This window comes from Meleagris gallopavo, chromosome 10 (genome assembly GCF_905368555.1).
Source record: "Meleagris gallopavo chromosome 10, MGAL_WU_HG_1.1, whole genome shotgun sequence".
NCBI classification, from domain to species: domain Eukaryota; kingdom Metazoa; phylum Chordata; class Aves; order Galliformes; family Phasianidae; genus Meleagris; species Meleagris gallopavo.
The window spans coordinates 24,393,972-24,413,166 of NC_139413.1; the positions used below are offsets into that span (position 1 = coordinate 24,393,972).

The window sequence follows — 19,195 nt, forward strand, 5'->3', positions numbered from 1 at the left end:
ATGTTTGTTATAAATTCAGTAGATGAAAAAATTATTTAAGTTTCTATGTTTTTACAGCATTTCCCACCAGAGAACGCTAACACTTGTAAAATAATAAATGCTATAGTATAACATAGCAAGACTAGTAAAATGCTGAACAGTAGATAAAGTTATTTACAAAAGACCATTATGGTTTCTTCTGGAGAAGTGATGTGGCATTTAATTTTAAGATACGTGTGCCAGGCATAACTTTCAGATATTACAAAAAGGAGCATAAATACAGAACTGCACATGTGCAGTTAGGTACACTTCCAATCTTAATTACTTCCCTCACTAAAAATAATTTGCCCCTGTGTTTGTTCTCATCTCTGTTCCGCCAGACTCTGAAAAATGAACTACTTTGCTAAGGATTTCAAGGGAAAAGTAGGAGCTGCTGAGCTTCTGTGTCCCACTTGGGCTGATTTTAAAAAAGTCTTAATGGGAGGACTGGGCATGCAGGGGATCAGAGAGAAAAGTTGTTTTAAAGCAGTGTATGGCTTGGGGACATGTCTTCAATTAAGCCAGTTTGTTCCCTGACAGGGTTTTTTTTCATACTTGCTGTAATGCTGAATTGCAGTGCAAATGTTGACTGCTGCTGTCCCAGGATGATGGTTAGAAGGGAACTGCTTGGCACTGCCTCTTTGTTACTCACTGCAGTCAAGTCAGAGTCAGCTTACAAGATGGGGAAAATGCTTATTAGCATAGAGAAATTAAGCAGCAGTAGCAAATGACTGTCTGCTGCAGATCTATCACTTCCTTGCACACTGCAGCATCTCTGAATGAATGAAAGTTAGAGTCTTTAATGGCAGAGAGATGGTAGCTGTGTTTCAAGAAGTGCTTGAACTCCATCACCAATATCTATTGACATTGCCAGCATATGAATTTCCATCTCTTCAGACTACAGACAGGTGGCAAGGAGGCTGCTGAGAAGCAGTTGTATAATCCTTACCCACTATAATCCTTGTTTAAGGATTCAGATATTCAGTGTTCAAAACACTTTCAGCCATAATAGAAAATAATGATGTTTCCAGCATGAGCCTCAATTTGCAATTTTTCCTTTGACTTTCATTGCATCAGTAAGTAAACAAAAATGTAGTTTATGTGACCCTGTTGTGGGTTTACCTGGACCTGGGTCTACAAGGGCAGTTTCCAGGGACCAGTGCATGCCATGTGCAGGTGGTACTGGGGATGGCCAGCACAAATTACTGATGGAAGTAAATAAAAGCAGGCCTGGGCATCACTGCAGAATGCTGGGCGTATGAACAGAGATGTCTTGGTTGGGAGTACACTGAAACTTCAGTTGTGAGCTGACTTCATCAGGCAGCTGCTTTATCACATGCAATCAGCCAGCTTAACTAAAAATTAACCTAAAATTTCACTTTGGAAGAGGAGAAAGTAACTCAGAACAGCAAATATATATATATTTTTTTTTTCTTGCAGAGTGAGCTTTACTTTTTTAATATATTTTGATTTTATATAGCTATAAAAAGTGCTTTGGCAAAATGTTCAACATCTGTTGGTTTCTATTTAGATTTTGACATGTGTTTTTTGTATTCTTAAGTTTAGAGAAACTATGAATTCTACCTTTTGGATTTTTTCAAATGCTTAAGTTGGAATCTACTGGATGTTTAACATGGAACTGAGAAAGGAAGTGAGGTATTAGTTTTATGGGGAAACAATTATTCAAAGCTCCTTTCAGCCACTATTTTTCTGACATCAAATGGAAGAGCTTATCTATACTGATTAGTATTTGACACTGTGTAACATAAGTCTCTAGTCAGAAACACTGCTGCAATGAAGTATTCTGCATTTATTATATAATAAATGTTTCTTAGAAATAGTGTATGATATTTAGAAACAATAAAGTAGGATTAGAGGGAATCCATTGCATGGCTACAGATTTTATGTGTTGCTAACAGGTACTTGAAAGCCATACTGAGTTAAGTACACTATTTGCAACAGATTGTGAGCAAAATAGATATTTTTAAAGACATACTTTTATAATTGCCTGGAAGAAGCCTTCAGCCAACACCAAATTTGCATTCATTTTCACGGATAATCGCAATCTTGATTAAACAAAGCTGAGCTGAACAGGACAGCAGCTAGATAATTTTAGACCATTAATCCATGGATATAAAAGCATTTTGTACAATTGGGAGAGGGCATGATAATCTGCTTAACGTGTAGGGAAACTGAGGCAGACTGAGACTGCAAACTTCCTTGGGGTTATGCAAAGGAAGGCAAGGCAGAGAGATGCTCAGGACCTGAATCTCACCCCACGTGGCTCCTGGTAGCCCTTACTGGCTCGAGCAGGGCTGTTGTTCCCAGCCTGCAGACCTGCCTGGAACCTGTGCCAGCAGGCAAGCAAGAGCCTTTGACCAACTTGTTTTAATTATGTGAGGAATACGCTAGCTTTCCACAGTCATCTTTTAATCTTTTTTTTTTTAATATTTTTGTTCACACTATGTCACAGGTACATACTGTACTGAATTACTCCAATTTGATTCAGTTTGCAATGGATTGCATACAAGACTGGAAAGTGACTGTTGCAGTTACTGTGCCAGCCAGCCTGGCAGAGCTGCCTCCAGTACAACTTCTTAACCTTAGGCTTAGACAAATACAAAATTCTTTTGGGGTTGCTTGTCGCAGAAAATCCCTGTCTTTTAAAATTATTTTTATTTTAAATACGTGTGTGTGTGTTCAAGAACTATTTGATGTTTAGAGTAAATCAGAGGGAACTGATCTGCCTCTGCAAGCAGTGTACCTCTTTGTCTAGCAGCACCTGTGGGATGCCCAGCCATTGCAGCCTGATCCTGAGAGCTCTGCAGGAGCTGGGGCTGCAAGGCCACGGCCATTTGTCAGTGCTGCCCATTCTCTATGTGTGAGGGTCACTCACCCTGGGCTGCGTTTGGGGTCCATTTCCCTGTCAAATTGGAGTCTCTACTTTGCCCAGAGGAGCCTTGCAGAAATACTATTGGCATTGCTGTGACTCCGGGTGCTTTGTTTTTATGTATGTAAATAAGAATGGGAGCAGCAGAGGGAGCTCAAGGATATGAAGTCTCAATTTGGGATTTAAACTGACACCGTTCGCAGGGTGCTGAAGTGTTCTTGATGTAAACTCACTGCCTTTGGCTGTTGTAATAACTTATTTTCTAGCCCCCCGGCTGTGTGGTGGCTGCGTGGGGCCTCGTGGGCTGTTCTGGAGGAAGAGCTCAACAGGCAAGGTGTTACTAGAGAAATCTCTTTGGAATGTTGTTAATAATAGGATGAGCACAGAAATCCGAGGTGTGCTAATGCAGTCCTCTGTTAACACCAGGACAGAGTGAAAAATCTTGTAGAAAAATAGTCTGGTCCTGCAGTGAGAACTACTAGAGGCAGGGAGGAAAAGCAATAATATGAAATGTAAAGCTGGGTCTACAGGATAGTAATGTATTGACACTCAGATCTGCCCATGTAAGTATGTATGGGCTGGAGGTCACAAACTGTCCATGAACACCCAGGTTGTGAATGTATGGAACAAGCTTCCATGCGGAGAAGGGTCAAAAATACTGCAGCTACCAAATATCTTCCTCTGAAACCAGCATTAGCCACTCAGCACTTTGCTTTTGTACTGGCTTTTTTTTTCTTTTTTTCTCCCTGGCTGTCAGTTCAAGTGCAGGCAGCCTAGCAAGTCATCTTGTAAGGGTTTCACCTCCAATGTAACCTTTGAATGAACTTTAAACAGAAAAAGGAGCCTTGTAAGCCTAACCTTGGACAAGAGACAGGCATTTTTGAAGCAGCAGAGTAGCAGGACCTGGGCAGGACATTTTCATACCATTATTCCAGAGCCTGAGCTCCCTCTTGTGAGAAAAGACAAACATCAGAAAAGTCAGGGACTAGCAACTGGAAATGTGCAGGGAAAGGGGTGTCCAGTGGGTAGGCAGAAGCTTTTCTCTGAGCCTTCTGATATGCACACATGCACATTCACTGCAGCATTTCTGGCTAGTCTTGCAAAACTAGAAATGGACATTCTGATGCTTGATAAAAAGGAAGAATACAAAATGTTTGTCAATGGAAATAATTGTCCTTTTAATCAGCTAATAGAAAGCAGAAAATAAAGGAATCTGTCAAAAATAATATAACGTAAAACTAAACTAAAGATCAAAAGGTTTGCCTTTTTCTGCTTGCTGTGCTCAACATCAGCCACGATAAACTCGAAACTGCTGCCATCCTCCTGTGCAGAGACCGGAGCTGGGCTCTCATATCTGTGCCAAGACCATCTCCTCCTGAAATGGAGAAGCCTGGCTGCACACTGGGCCAGATACAATAGACATATATATGAAGACCCTATAGATGGCTCAGTGTGTTTTAGCCTGGGAACCTTGATGGAAAATACTTGGCATTTAGTGAAATCTGGTGCACTTTGAAGAGGAAAAAATGTGTTTCAGAAGTATTTTTATGAGCCCTAGGAATAAGTTCTTTCTGGCAACTGTGACTCAGTGGCAGCCAAGGAGGTGATGATTGCCAACGGTGGTTTCCCTGACCCTCCCGTGACTTCAGTGGTCAGTCCAGTGTGCCCTGCACCCACTGTCAGCTGTCACATAAGCCTGGATGGACACTTGGGGGTCAGTGTTGCTGTGAGGCCTCACTCTGTGCCCACTGCCAGGCATGAGCTGCCCCTTATGGAGGGAATGCAATTAGGAAGCCTTCTGCCACGTATTCTGGGTTTATTTTGCTGTTAATGAATAAGCAGAACTCCTTCCTAAGTTTGCCTTCCACTGCTGTAACACCAAACCCTACATATTTAGGTTGTTTCCTCCTGACATGTTCGCACTAGGACCTATCACCTCTGGCACATCCTTAGCAGAGTGGGAAGACTGGACTCCCCAAAACCATGGTTTGCCCAGGTTGCATCACCTCCAGGAACTGATGAACTGCTTGTCTGGGATGCAGTTTATTAAATCAATCCTTTTCTTTCTGCATGGCAAGAGTTAATTGTATTAGTGTAAGAATTTTATTTCAAGGGATTATTTTTAAAAATTACCATTTTTCTTACAGCAAGGAACATGTCCAGTAATTGATGTGGGAATATTAATGCAATATGTGTGTGTTATCAATTTAGAAAAGCAGAAGACATATTTCCTTAAGCTTCCAATCATTTATACATATGACCTTCATTTATACAGCAGAAAGGCTCTTCCAGAGAGCTACAATTTGCTTCAGATGTTTAGCATGGATATTTTATTTTACCTTCCAACTGCCAAGTTTGGGATTATTTAGCAATAAAATTAGAAATGTGGATTTGAGTATGTACCAAAATCCTGACAGGTGTTAATGGAACTCAAGTTGAATATTTTATTCTTTAAATAGTAAAATGTAAACCTGCATTTGTTTAGCTTTGCCTTTTTGCCAACTATATCAGGTATCTTGTGTGACTAGAATCACTGTTTTCTGTACATGGTTTTCATGGCAGTTTCCAGTGCCTGTTCCCAGATCAGGCTGTATTTATAGTCTAGCAAATTTCAGTGCCTTAGGCTAATGTGTGGTTCTTGACCCAAAGAGATAGGAAATAAAGCTCATTATGCAATATAGCCTCGATTTGCAGAATGTGCCAAAAGATGCAAATAGGCACCTCAGAGGATTTTCAGAAGGAAACAAAATCCTAGAGATGAAATTAAAGCAATTAAGGCCCATTCTTCATTTTTAAGTGTTCAGACATCTTTAAAAAGCCTATCTCTCTGCCTAAAAATTCATGTGGCTTTGGGTTATACTCAGTGCAAATTTGTGTTCAGAGGGGTTTCTCTTGGCACCACAATTAACCAGTTTTGCTCAGAGAAGTGATGCAGATCACTATTTGGGACTATGCTCTGTTTTGGAGCAGAGTGCTGCATGCATGAGAAAGGATGTAGGACACTGGCAGACCACAGTCTCAGCCTTCTTTTTTATAGAAGATACCCTACAAAGGATTTATGTTGTCTGGATTTTAATGTCCATCATTGGACTCCTTGGAACCTTCCTGGGATGGACTGACTCCCACTTTGGAGGCACATTTCCATTCCTAGTGCCTGAGAGGAAGCCGAAGTGCAACTTCTGGATGTCTGGGGCAGGGTAAAGTAAAGCCATCCCTTATTTAAAAGGAAAATCTTGGATCCTGTGTCTGGGCCTCATACTGCGATCAGTTGCCGGGAGGAGAAGAGCTCTGGGGCTCCTCTTGCTGCTGATGCTGCTGTTGATGAGATGGGTGTTACGGTGCCCTTCTGAACTGAGGAAAGGCTGAAAGGTGGGGTTGATCCTCCAGTAAAGCAGCGTAATCCACTCCTTTCCTTGCCTTGTCCCAGGGTCTCCTCATGTCCTCCCTTGTCTCTGGATCATCCCTGTACCCAGTGGCAAGCCCTGGTCTGCTGTCTCCACCGAGGCACAGTTTGATGGGACAGAGATACAGCCTCTCCCAGGGGGAAGGGAAAAACACTTTGAAATCAAGCAGGCCAATAGTAGTAAAAGTTAAAAAATTAACATCATGCTTTTATTGGTGTCCTTGATTAATTGAAGGGAACTGCTATATAACTCAGAGCTAGAAATACATTTTTAAAGTTGACTCATTTGAGTTTGAGTGAGAGGTACTGGCTCTAGCCAGAAAATCTGTTAGTGCAGAAGAGTTATTTGACTTTTTTCTGGCTTTAGCACCACTACAAAAATTTTTTGCCAAAGGAATGGACAAACTTCTTTTCATCTGAGTGGAAATCAGCTAGAAAGCTCAGTTTCATTAGAGCTTTAGCTAGGCTGGGAATTCCTATGGTTTAGACACTTGAAAGAAAACTGCCTGCCATGGTTTGACCTGTTTTGCAGCTGTAAGCAGCTGACGGCCCACGAAGCCTATATATGCAAACTATTTGTGAGGCTTTGACAACGTAGAGATTTGCAGCTCTTATTCTGCTGACTTCCAAATGACTTAAGAGAGTTTGCAGCTTGCTTTGAAATTTAAGCAGAGAGGAGCTTTTGGTGACACTGCAGATGGAAGGGCTTTTCTCAGGAGGGAGTGCTCCAGTGGCTTTTAACTGTCAGTGAATCAAACGATACATGGATATTTTTCACATCTTCTGTTGCACTGATCTTCTAAATTAAAATAAATGCATTATTGGAGGACTGAACTGCACTTACATAGGTTTTAATAAGATCAGAACAGAATACATTGAAATATTTTACTCTTAGGCAATTTAAATTCAATTTACAGTTGCTGTTTATTTTCACATACTTGGTTGTTGTTTTAAGAACTTTTTTTTTCCCCCGCACTGCTTGCATAACTGACATCTATTGCAGTATTAAATTGGTGCTCTTACTGTGCTCTGGAATTTGTTTTGTTGGACCTTTACCAGTTAGAAAATGTACCCAGTTGAAAGGACAGTCTAAGAAGCAAGAAAGCCTTTCCACAAGCAGCAGCTGTCCCTGCTGCTGATGTAACTAGAAAATATGATTTGAAAGGGTACTCGCTTTCCTTGCCATGGGAGTGTAGTTGATACCTGCCACAGGCTTCAAAATTTCATACTGCAGACCTGAAGCTTTGGTCTCACAAATTCCCGTGTTGTGTTACCACACCACAATTCCAGTGTAAGTAGTGTTACTTTGTTGTGATACACCACATCTGTACATCTCATATGCTCACTTGCAAAGGCACCTCTGTAGCACTGAAAGATTATTTCTGTAGCTTCTAAAGTACTGCATCTAGTAAAAGGGAAAAGAGTAAGTACTTTGGTTTTCTATACAGTGAAAAGCTTGAGCTCAGTTATATTAAAAAATTAGCAGTCCTGCAGAACAGCTGGCTTGCTTCCCAGCTGGTGGAAAGTGTAAGAAAGTGCTTTAGCTGCTTCACTATCAACTTGAAATTCATTTTCTTTCTCCCAGCTTGATTGGCCACTGTAGGTCATCTTAATTCAGTCATTCCTAAAGCGTGGAGAGAGTATGCACAGGGTAAACGGGCTTTTCGTTCACTGGGGAAATGATTTGTGGCTATTTATAAATTACTGCTGTAATTTGTTATTTGAATTCTTTGCCTAGATTGAAAAAGTATCTGACAGTCAACTGGAACCCGCAGTTCTATTTTAATTCCACAGAGTAATAATTTTCTACTATTATGAAGCCTAACTCCAGTTATTATATGTATTAGTTGGTGGGGCTTTTACAGCACCACAACCAGGAACTTGCCAAGCAATAAATTCAATTGAAAGGTCTCTTTATGTCTTTAGGAAAAGCTTACATGAGATGCTTCCCTACTTAATGTAATAAAAGGAAATAATGAAGCACACAAGCTCACAAGTAACCATTAGCTTGTGCCGTTCTATATTTTAATGATTTTATTATGGATAACTTTCCAAACCATGCAGACTCAGAGGAGTGCCTTTGCAGTTCTCTGAATCTACCTTTTAATTTACAAAAAACTCGATTCACACAGATTCTGGAATTAAATCATCACTACAGCTGCTATGCTTTAAGTTTCCCAAACCTTTCTGAATCATTGTGTGGTTTTGAACAGCCTGGATGTTGGGACATAAATATTTTTGTAATTGATCAAATATGTTTAAATTTGTTTGGTTTGTATTTTTAACTTTAAAATGTCATTTTTAGAAGTATATATTTAATTTTTAGGAAATAAGATTAATCATTTTTTAAGGTCCTGTTTCCTTAAATGTCTCCAACTAACTGGAAAACAGGGATTATTTTGATTTTTTTGTTTCAGTCCATACAGCTTTTCTGGGCTCTGGTTATGATTTTTCTAAGTTCTCCTTCAACAGCTCCTGAGTTTTTATTGGTGGGCAGTTAATGAGCTACCTGCCTCCTTGCTTAAGTTTGGACTACTTACATCTGAGACAAAAGAATCTGATACATCTGAGTAGATAAGGAAAAAGACAGAAAACCAAATGTGGCAGTGATCAAAAGCTTAAAGTATAATTTGGAGCCTTTTTAAATGTAATTCTAGGAGAGGAATGGTGACTCAGAGCTGCCAGGGACTGCTTGGGGCGGGCAGGCAGCCACAATTAATGGGTTTCTAGCTGGGACTGCAGTCCTGCAGAGCTAAAGATTTTGAGGAACTGTTCATAAAAGGTTCCCCTATGCACCTCTAGTAACTAAAACTTCCTGAATGTCTGAGTTTCACTCAAATTTCACTCAGATTTCTTGAGAACAGAAAGCTAAACTGGGTACAGAGGCATATTCATGTACACTGACAGGGTGCAACCTGTACAGCCTGTACACTAACAGGCGCAGAGGAAACAAGTAAAATGCATCCATGTAGGCTTGGTGGTTAGCCCAAATTGGCCTTGGTGCTAAACAAGCTGTTGTAAAATGGCATCCATGGTTGCAGGGGCTCTTGTGGCTGAGGAGAAGCACAGCAGCACCAGGGTGCTTGATACTCATGTGGGAGCAGAACCGCAGGCTGCTAGCTCATGTTGAGTTTCTCATTGACCAACATAAACACGTGGAGTGGATGGACCATTGGAGACCTCTGGGTTTATTCAGCTACTGTGTTTTCCCCAATACTTTGGCTGCCAGGTTCACATGTTAATTACCATTAATTTGATTACCATCAAATTGTGCTTTAAAAATATATGTATCTGTTACGGTTGTGTAACTTTGTGACTTTAAGGAAAAGCTGTGGACCTATTAATGCCACTTCATTTAGTCTGGGGTCTGCTCAGTGGATTCTGGTTATGCAAAATGCGGTATTTTCCTGACATGCCACTGAATTAAGGATTTTTTTCCTTTGGAATTTGCTACTTTGCTGAAGCCAGGTGCCTGATATTTTTTTCTGACAGTCCTTTGTGGAGACAAGAAATCTCCTAGCAGCTGCTGCTTATTTTAGGCTGTTCCTCTGGGGAGCAGCTAATTGGCTTACAGGGCTGAGAAGAAGAGTTGGGTTTTGGCACTAGCGTGCCTGGCACAACATAAGCATTGAAAACATTGCATGAGCATGAGGCTGCCAAGCACATCCTGGTAACAGAGATGAGAGCAGAAGAGGAAAGCAACATCTTCAGTCACTGAGCAGTTTTGACCCAGTGTGAGCTTTCCAAAGGTGCCCCATGATAGCTCAGATAACTGTGAGCTGTAAATGAAGGATGTTTTCTTTTGCCAGAAATCGAGTGATGCTCCATCTAGGTGCCCTTAGTGGTGATGCTTGTGAAGATTGGTGTGGTAGCGAGGAATGTCTTGGGCATCAGGAGCATTTCAGGTAGCCCAAGGGGGCACAGGGCAGCCACCACAGGCTGCCATGCTCCTCACATGGCACCTCTGGTCCTGCTGAAAGCATAGTAGCGTGGGAAGGACTTCTTGGTGTGGGTATGCTGTCCTCTTCACAGACTTCTATCAGGGACCAGCTGGAAAATAAATAAAAATCTTTTCACAAGAGCTCTGCCCTGTGGTCAAGGCAGAGTCCTACAGCACAGGAGGCAGGAGGCACAGTCACAGGTGGACACTGCCAAAGCCAGCTAGGGGATTTACTGCCACCTGTTTGCGTTTGTAGTACAAGCAGAAAGGAGATGCTAACTTTTAATAGTTTCCCAGGGATACAGCAAATCTTCATTTAACCCAAACTGCTGGCCTCTCTTACGGTTCTCCCAAACAACCCAGGGACATTTCCAGGAACTCGCTTTAAACACACCTGTACTGGCACAAGTTGGGAGTGAATACAGTGTAGCTGTATTTAGTTCATCAGGATTCACCAGGCAAACCAATGATTTTAAGAAATGACAGTACACTTGTTTCCAGTTTTTAATGCTTTCTTGTAAAATTGAACATATAAAACAAGCTGAGCAAATGAAAATTTTATATACATGAGGTCTGGGATTAAAAAAAGAATCCTTTTAGTTATTAAAAAAAAAAAAAAGAAGAATTGACCAGTGATTTAAGAAAAAAACTGATTAAGGGGACTGACATTCTCAAATTGAAACATACTTTTCAGGGAAAAAAACCCTCTTTACAAGTTTATTATATAACTTACATTTACACTTTATCAAGAGAACTTACAAAACAAGCGGCTTGAAATGCTCCTCATTCCCTTAAAGCATGAATTTCAAAGTGCCACAGCCAAGGAACAGGTTTCAATATTATCTTACACAGACTATTTGTGTATAAAATGGTTTGGTAAATGTGAGGTGTTTACTTAAATGAGCACATATAGGGATACAGACTAAATAAAAGTACTTGAACACCTTTGTTATTACATACACAGTTATAGGTATAGTAAAGGAAGTAAGGTCAACACTGCTCTTAGGTATCTGTGTAGATGGGAGGAATGTGATTCAAGCAGTGATCAAAGGCGCCATTTGGGAAAAATCCATTCTCATCGGTTCCATTGGAGACCATGTCTTCAGATACACACTGTGCTTCAGAGACTGCATCATAGCCTGAAAGCGTGACAAGTTGTATGGACATGATTTAGGACCAGTACATATAAGGAAGGAAGCAAAGTTTGAATGCAGTACAGCGTTAATGAAAAGACAATAGGATGTACCATCAAAGCCTTACCCAGGAGATACACAAACTAATCTCCATGGGCACTTGTATCATAGTGTATGAGGCTCCCATTCATTTCTGCAGAAAGCTACCCATGTTCAAGGGCAACACAAGTATTAATATGACTCCCTTGAGACTGTACAGTTATTATCAGAATAGGATGGCAAAACAATGAACGGGCAAGAATCCTACTAAATGTGTACTAAAAGTGATGTTGTCCTCTTGTGTTTTTCCTTTTAATGGCGCTTTGGAAAATATTCCATCTGTCTTCCAGCTGCTCTTTAGATCTTAGAGAAATTTGGATCCTACATTTGTTGGATCCCCACATACTGCAGAGGTGAGGTCTGTGTAGACAAGTGTCTAGGGCGAGTCAGGCTCATGGGATGTGCAAAAGGGGCTGTGCACCATGTCATTCTTAGCCCACTCAGGCTCACCGTGCTGCTGGTTGCTCACCTGACTGAGTTGAACTTGCAGCTTTCCTTACTTCACGTTGACTGCGTTCACCCCTCGCCCTGTCCTTCTCCCTTCAGCATCTGTCCCTGTGTCCACACTTCTTGCATCAGTGTGCAGTTCCTCCTACATACCCTATGGCACTATCTGCTGAGGGCCTGGATAACCTCCTAAGCCTTCTCCGATCATTTCCTAATCATCAAGCCTCACCTGCCCCCAACTATTGCATGAAACATTAACTCCTTTATATTAGTCCCTTAACCTGCATATTGTGTTTTACCCTATCATCTGCTTTGGGTTGAGGCTTGAAGAAAGTTTCTGGATGACCTTCAACAGAGGAGTCTGACCCTCTGAATCAAGAGCCCGCCTATCACAATTTAAATAACCACTAGTAGCATTAAGTCAGCGGAGGCAACATATGGAACAAGATCCTTCTTCCTGCTAAGAACATGCCCATGAACTAACTGTCTGATGGAGAAAATGCCTTACTAATCTCATTCATGTGAATTACAAGTCAATGTGTGGATGGCTGACCCTCATGGTTAAGGCACTGGGGCCTGGCTCCATTCTCAGCCTGATAGAGGAGACATTGAGAAACAACTTTGTTTTTTTGTGTCCCAGTTTCCCTTCTATAAAATAAGGATGTTTCTTCTGTTTTGTGTTTCTTATCCTTTCAGGCTGCTTAACACCTCAAGCATGTGTATCCAGATGTGGCTGAATCTGACTGCACCAGGCTTGAAGTGAGGCCTTTAGGCTGTGTGGCACCTGGTAATGACAGATCCTGGAGTCCTGAACAGTCAATCCTTATTTCAGAAAGAAATGTCAGCTCAGTCCTTAGAATCTAAGGCATTTTACTATCTTATACTGTTTTTATTATTAGAGGCAAAATTCTCTACTTATTTACATTTATGCATTTTCCTACCACACATTAATTAAGAAGTAGTTCATGGGTCAAATTCTGATGTCTGTAGAATTCTGGCATGCAGCATAGGGCCTAAGTCCCTGAAAGATGAATCCAGCCTGCTTATCTGTGCTGTGCTGTGTATCATTCCAAGTGGAGTGATCAGTATTTTGGTAAGATTTGTGGGTGTTTATGGTATACTAATTTATATTTGATGAGACTGTATACAGGGTGAACACACAACCACAGATGGACAAAACCCAAGATAAGCATACACCTGAAAGATGGTTATTAGATTCCAGATAGAATAAGCTATCCAAAGTACTGAACAGAAAATAAAAATTTATTGACTGTTAATGTAATTCATGGAACAGCTGTTTGCCAGTCACATTTGGCATTCCTGTGAGATGAGAACTCATTTAATATTAATGGTGCTATAAAAGGCTGAAAAAAATTAATAGCTAGCCTTGATGAATCTTGCAAACCTGAATGGTTCTATTTTATACACAAAAAGATGAGCTAAGATTTGCATATGTTTGTATATTTAAATATCATTTCATCCACATTTATGCTTCAGTCTCTAAGTATTTGCATACCTCAGTAACCAGTATAAAAACAAAAATATTACAGAGAAATGTTTCATAATAGTTTAGCCCCAGACATAAAAATCAACTGTTGTTGAAGTTGGTGTCTTGCCATAGTATTATTCTTTGCTCCTACAATTTCTTTTGGAAAGTTTATTTAGTCTGTTCTTTAACTGTTGCAGTCTGTCAATATGAACTTGAAATTTGATGTTAATATGAAGAAACTATGTTTTAGTAACATCAAACTTATGAATAACACAAAAGAATTCAAAGTTGAAGTTGAAACTTCAACTTTTCCCTTGTGTTAATCACTGATGCATACACATTCTGGTAAGGAACACGAGACAAATGCATGCACTCTCTGAACAGAGACTCCTTTAATACAAAACAAACAGGAAAGTCAGCTCTAATTTTGTGGTCTGACTCAGTCCCCATTTCAAAGAGCATTTAAACATATGTTTTCAGTATTGTCCCTAGCTGAGATGCTCTCCTGAATGCAAACATGAAGAAAAATTTGTTGAATGATACGTAAGTAAAGAATGGAGTAAATGACGGTATTTCATAGCTCTGACAATACTCATACTCTGTTTGATTTCAGTAATTCTATTAATTCTTAATTATAGTTTTAAAAGAAGAAAAATGCTTTATCAAACTAAGTACTGATTGAAATATCATAGTCTTCTAAATATTGTAACTCACAGAAAATTTTACTCCGTGCAAATCCGTAGCTAAACAGGGAAATACAGCTGCAATGAATGTGCAATACACAAATGAAAAGGAACTTCCAAACGAAAAGGAACTACCAAATACTTTTAGTGGAATTTCTCAAAGCAGTGTCTTTCAATTTTGTAAATATCAATGTTGTAAAGCAAAGCCATCCATTTATCCTTAGACAGACAGGAAGTTCCTGCTGCTGCTGTTTTCTCCTGAATCTTGCTAACTATGTTCTCAACTACAATCTGATCAGAAAAACCTGCCTGAGCACACGTGAAGACATGTACAATGAATAGCCCACACTATAAATGTGTCAGATCTCCTGTGTTCTCTCTGACATCCAGCATAACGAAAGGAAAACCTGTTAGACTAATATAGAACTAAAGAAAAAAATTGCTTTCCTTGTGGGGTTTTTATAGATCTAGATGAATTTCAGTGACCGAGTTTCAAGTGCAAACATATTTTTGTAATAATACTGACTTCAAAATATGTTATTTCCCATCCTGCTAAAAATATCATACAGATAATCTTTTATAGGCAGAATAAATTACCTGTTGAAGCTAAAGGTGCACTGAGTATGTGATAGCCATTATGTCTCAGAGGATTAAAGCAATGGGATTCCCCTGTTAGCACATCACTGGTGACAGACTGGTCCATTGTTCTGTAGCAGTCTCCATAGTGGAAACAGTTTTGTATTGAGTGAAAGCTGCCTTGGTAACCTGAAAACAGATATTGCATACACATTTTAACAGTACTGCAATAGTTTTCACTCCATTTTTGTCACAGTATTTCATTACTATTGTGGTTTTTTTCAGTTTCTCAGTTTTAACTATGGAAAAAATGATCACACTGTTCTAGAAGGCGTAATAATATAAAAGCTATGTCAGATTCAGTCCCTGTGGACTGTGATCCCAATCTAGGAAAAATGTCAAGGATGTGCTTCCTTTCAGGCAATAGAAGAGACTGGATGAATGAACTCCACAACACACTGTGTTCAAAGCTAAGTAGCGAGTACTTCACTGAATCAGGTCCAGGATACTCACTCCTAAGGGAAGGATTTTATAATGAATTACTTCTAGTACAATAATGTAATATTTAAATGCTGTCTTTACAGCACAGTAAAGTCTTATCCCATTCAGCATGCATTATGCACTGCTGGAGAAAGCACTGTTTACTTCAACTTCTTTTAAGAGTACCTTAAACTTCTTCTTTCCCAGACTACTCTTATTTCAAATGAAAGCTCTTCTGTGAACACAGAGGCCACAGTCTACAAGCAGAATGGCGCTAGAGGTGCAGTTCTGACTCCACGTGGACATCAGGAGAAGACTCTGTGTTCAGCTAAGAGCAGCATGTCCAACCCACAGCCTGCGGCCCACATGTGGCCCAGCACAGCTCACACTGCAGCCCGCCCACTGCCCTGTGTCATCATGGTGGCAGCTCTACTCTGCCCAGTGGCCCAGCCCAGCCCCTCAGCACCTACCAAACATTGACTGCTGGTGTGCTGTGAACCCAACCTGGCCTGAAACCAGGCAATGGCAGGCAGCGCAGTGCCAGCTCAAGTGATGGCAAATAACTTCATGGGTTTTGATACATTGGCTAAATGTGAACAGCAAAAATACACAGCCATGCTTTCCATTTTGATAAAGGACTTTGAGAATGTTGCGTGCTCGAGAGAACACTGGGAGGTTCCATAAATGCTAAAGGACACACTGGGACACACAGAGGAGCTCTGGAAGCACTTTAGAAGGGAATCCGAGGGTCCTGGGAATCCACTGAGACTCGCTGGGAATACTATGGTTGGTTCCCCGAGGACAGGCTCTGTGACACCAGAGCTGGGCGTACACCACTATGTACAGTCACATTGGCAGTTCCTCCCAGTGCAGACATGTGGGGCAGTTGATCTGTCCTGATGGTTATTGCTGGAGCTCTGTGAGCTCTGCTCTGATTGACTGCTGCTTTGCGTGTTTAGATTGTTCCTTGAGACAGAACAGGGTGAAACACAGCCTGACTCTCTTCCTGGCCATCACTATGTCCACATCTCTATTCACTAGAAAGGGACCTGGCCGTTCCAGTTACCACGGCTTGGATGGGGACAGGAACAAAAAGATGGTCCTTCCTGAGGAACAGCTGCTGGTTGACACTGAGTGCTAGACTGCCAACTGGGCCGGGTGGATTGGCCTTCCCTACAGAACTGGATGGGTCCACTACAGGGTCAGCAGGGCTGGCATTACAGAGAGCCTGAAGCAGCAGCCCCTGGGCACTGAGCCATCCTGGAAGGTGGAAATCAGTCTTGGAGTGACCAAACCTATGCGTACCTCCAGGCTGTGGCACTGCAGGATCAGGGAGTTGCTATGTCAGTAAGATTTCCTTCATGAGTTTTACTACTCTTTCTATTCTCCCACCCGTTGCTTCAGGAGAACAGTCAGAGTTTCTTTTGGTCAGAGGATTCTGATGTCCTCCAGTAGCCTGGTATCATTCAAGAGGCCAGTCAGACTGCATCAGAGGATTTGAGCCTCATGTAACTTTTACACTAACAAAAAGGGAAAATTCCCAGCTTGTTTAAATGCTGTATTTCCAAATACCAAAGTAATTAGGCGAGATCGAAAGGCCATGTGAGCCAAAGCAACCACAAGGGCTTTTGTAACAACTGGTGCTCTTGCCAGATAAGGTTTCGTGAATTTTACACAACCACAGGAAATGAAATTGATGCTTGCAGACAATACAATGTTTACTTTGGATATACAGTACAAGACAGAACTTTACTGCATTTATATATTTTTTAAACATTCAGTATTAACGATGCTTTTGGTTCATTCCATTTCATTGTACAATCAAAGAATCTTTGGGTTGGAAAGGACCTTTAATGAGTGCCGAGTCCAACCACCAACCTGACCTACTGAATCCCATCCCTAAACCATGTCCCTTAGTGCTACGTTCACGCATCTCTTAAATATTGCCAGTAACGGTGACTTCACTACCTCCCTGGGCAGCCCATTCCATTACTTACCCACTTGCCTTGTTACCTGACAAAAGAGACTGAAATCTCTCATGAAAAAAAGCATTCTCTGATTCTCTAGCTCTCCCTGCAACCACCTTTCAGATACTTGCAGAGAAGGATGAGGTCACTCTTCAGCCTCCCCTTCTCCAGATTGAACAGCTCCAGTTCCCTCAGTCGCTTCTTTGTAAGCCTTGTTTTCCAAACCCCATTTTGTTACGGTTCCTTTAGGTTTTCTGAAATGCTTTACTTCTACCTGGCTTACCTCCCAAGCACCTATCACAGAAATATGAGGACCTGACATACAATTAAAATCCCATAACTCATGGTTCAGTTAGCAACCACAAATAGTTGGCTAGTGAAAATTAAGCATGGAACATTTTTTACAAGTTCTTACAAACTCTCTTCAGTGCTTAAAATATGAAGTAAGCAAGAGTGCTTGTCTGGTGTAAACAGCACTGCTCCTGCCAGGAAAGCGGAGAGGAGCACCAATTTGGCAAGCACGTCACTAAGATTTTTTTTCCACATGGATCGCAGGTTTCCCTTCACTTTGTTTGATTCAAATCACATTTTCTGAACTCCTGTCAGTTTAAATGAATGCTATTACATGTTTTATGTACAGTACAGGTAGAAATATAACAGTTAATACAGGAAAAAAGTGAATTCCACACATAACGTCTAGCTAAAATTCTGCTTTGAAATAACTTGTGACACAAAAACTGCAGTTTGCCACTTCACGCAGCGCACCAGCTGCTTCTGTAAAGCACAACCTGGAAAACTTTAATCAGCTTTAAAATGAATGATGTAATGAACAAATGATTGGAATATGTCTATTACATGCCATCTTATGTCTTTCACATGGATGTATGAATAAATAAAGTTCTTCAGATTGCATAAAATTTCTGAGGAAAAAGCTTGTCAGGTGTAACTTAACTACAGGGTTCTACTGCCTGCCAAATTCTTTCAGCATATATTGATTTCCGTGTGATCTTACCACAACCAGGCTTAAACACATAAATATTGCAGCTTATTGTTCTTTTGCTATCAGTTTCTGCTACCAGCTCGATGCAGCTTGCTGTCTTGTGAAAATTGCAGATCCACAGTATCTATATACTTCTATACAGGCGTCTACTTCTGCAGCTAACCTTACATAGCATTCCTTTTTCAGCAGAAATTCAAAGCTCACAAATCTCTATGGAATCCATTAGAAAAATGTGTTATTAATGAACTCAGATGCAAAAAAGACTTAGAGCAAGCAGAGCTAAATACAGGTTACAGATCAATTGATTTCAAAGGCCGCTAATCAAAACTGATTTTTGAATGACCAATTCCATTATGAATTTATAATAATACTTCAACATTTGGCCAAAGTGGAAAATTATTGCTTTTTCAAAACCTACGACATAATGCTTAGAAAGCAGCAATTCATTCAAAAGGAAATATGGTTCTCTTAAGGAATAAAGTCAATTTATTTAAGTGGTTCAAAACTTGTTCTGTCTATGCATTTGTTTCTGCCACAGTAATGAGCTGCTAAACTTTCCTCTTGTGGTTTGTAGTTATTTAGCTCATTATAGTAACATAATCATATATCATTATGCGCTATCATAAATCTGCCACTTTTCCCTCACAGAGTTAATCTTTTAAAATTGAGTAATCTGTTGAGCATCAGGTTGAGTTAGTTTTTCCTTTGGCACAAGTCATTTAATATAATCTGCTTTAACTTTTCAGGCTAAGGCCTTCCAACCAAAGAGCAAAAATGGTCCTCAGGGACTGGTGGGCAGAGGGAACTGTTGGGATGTGGAACCTCATTACAGCTGCAAATTGTGCTAAAATCCTGCACTGCCTTAGAATTTATTCAGAGAAAGCAAAGCTCCCATCTTACCCACAGGTAAATTAATCGTGTGTAATACTCCATCAGCCAAGAACGACCTTATGCAAATGACAGTACAGCAGTGAAGAGAGTTTAAAAAAACTGGTTATCTGCCCGTACAAACTCACATGCTTGGTTATACTTGCAACCAGACAGATGTCCTGCACACTTCTTTACTGTGA

At 40.6% G+C, this 19,195-nt stretch overlaps 1 protein-coding gene across 10 annotated transcripts in view; it reads right to left on the reverse strand.

The window, feature by feature from the left end:
• Positions 1-7,146: 7,146 nt before the first annotated feature.
• Positions 7,147-19,195, reverse strand: part of GLIS1 (GLIS family zinc finger 1) — a 180,255-nt gene continuing 168,206 nt past the window's right edge. For 7 of the 10 annotated variants that reach the window (XM_085231391.1, XM_085231382.1, XM_085231383.1 and 4 more), the window contains 2 exons: positions 14,700-14,867; positions 10,743-11,390 (listed from right to left, as the gene is read on the reverse strand). In XM_085231391.1, coding sequence (XP_085087517.1) covers positions 11,254-11,390; positions 14,700-14,867 — 305 coding nt within the window. In that variant the 3' untranslated portion in view covers positions 10,743-11,253. Of the gene's footprint in view, positions 10,362-10,742; positions 11,391-14,699; positions 14,868-19,195 lie in introns of those variants that run through there. The other 3 variants (XM_085231381.1, XM_085231385.1, XM_085231388.1) reach the window with 3 other exon arrangements.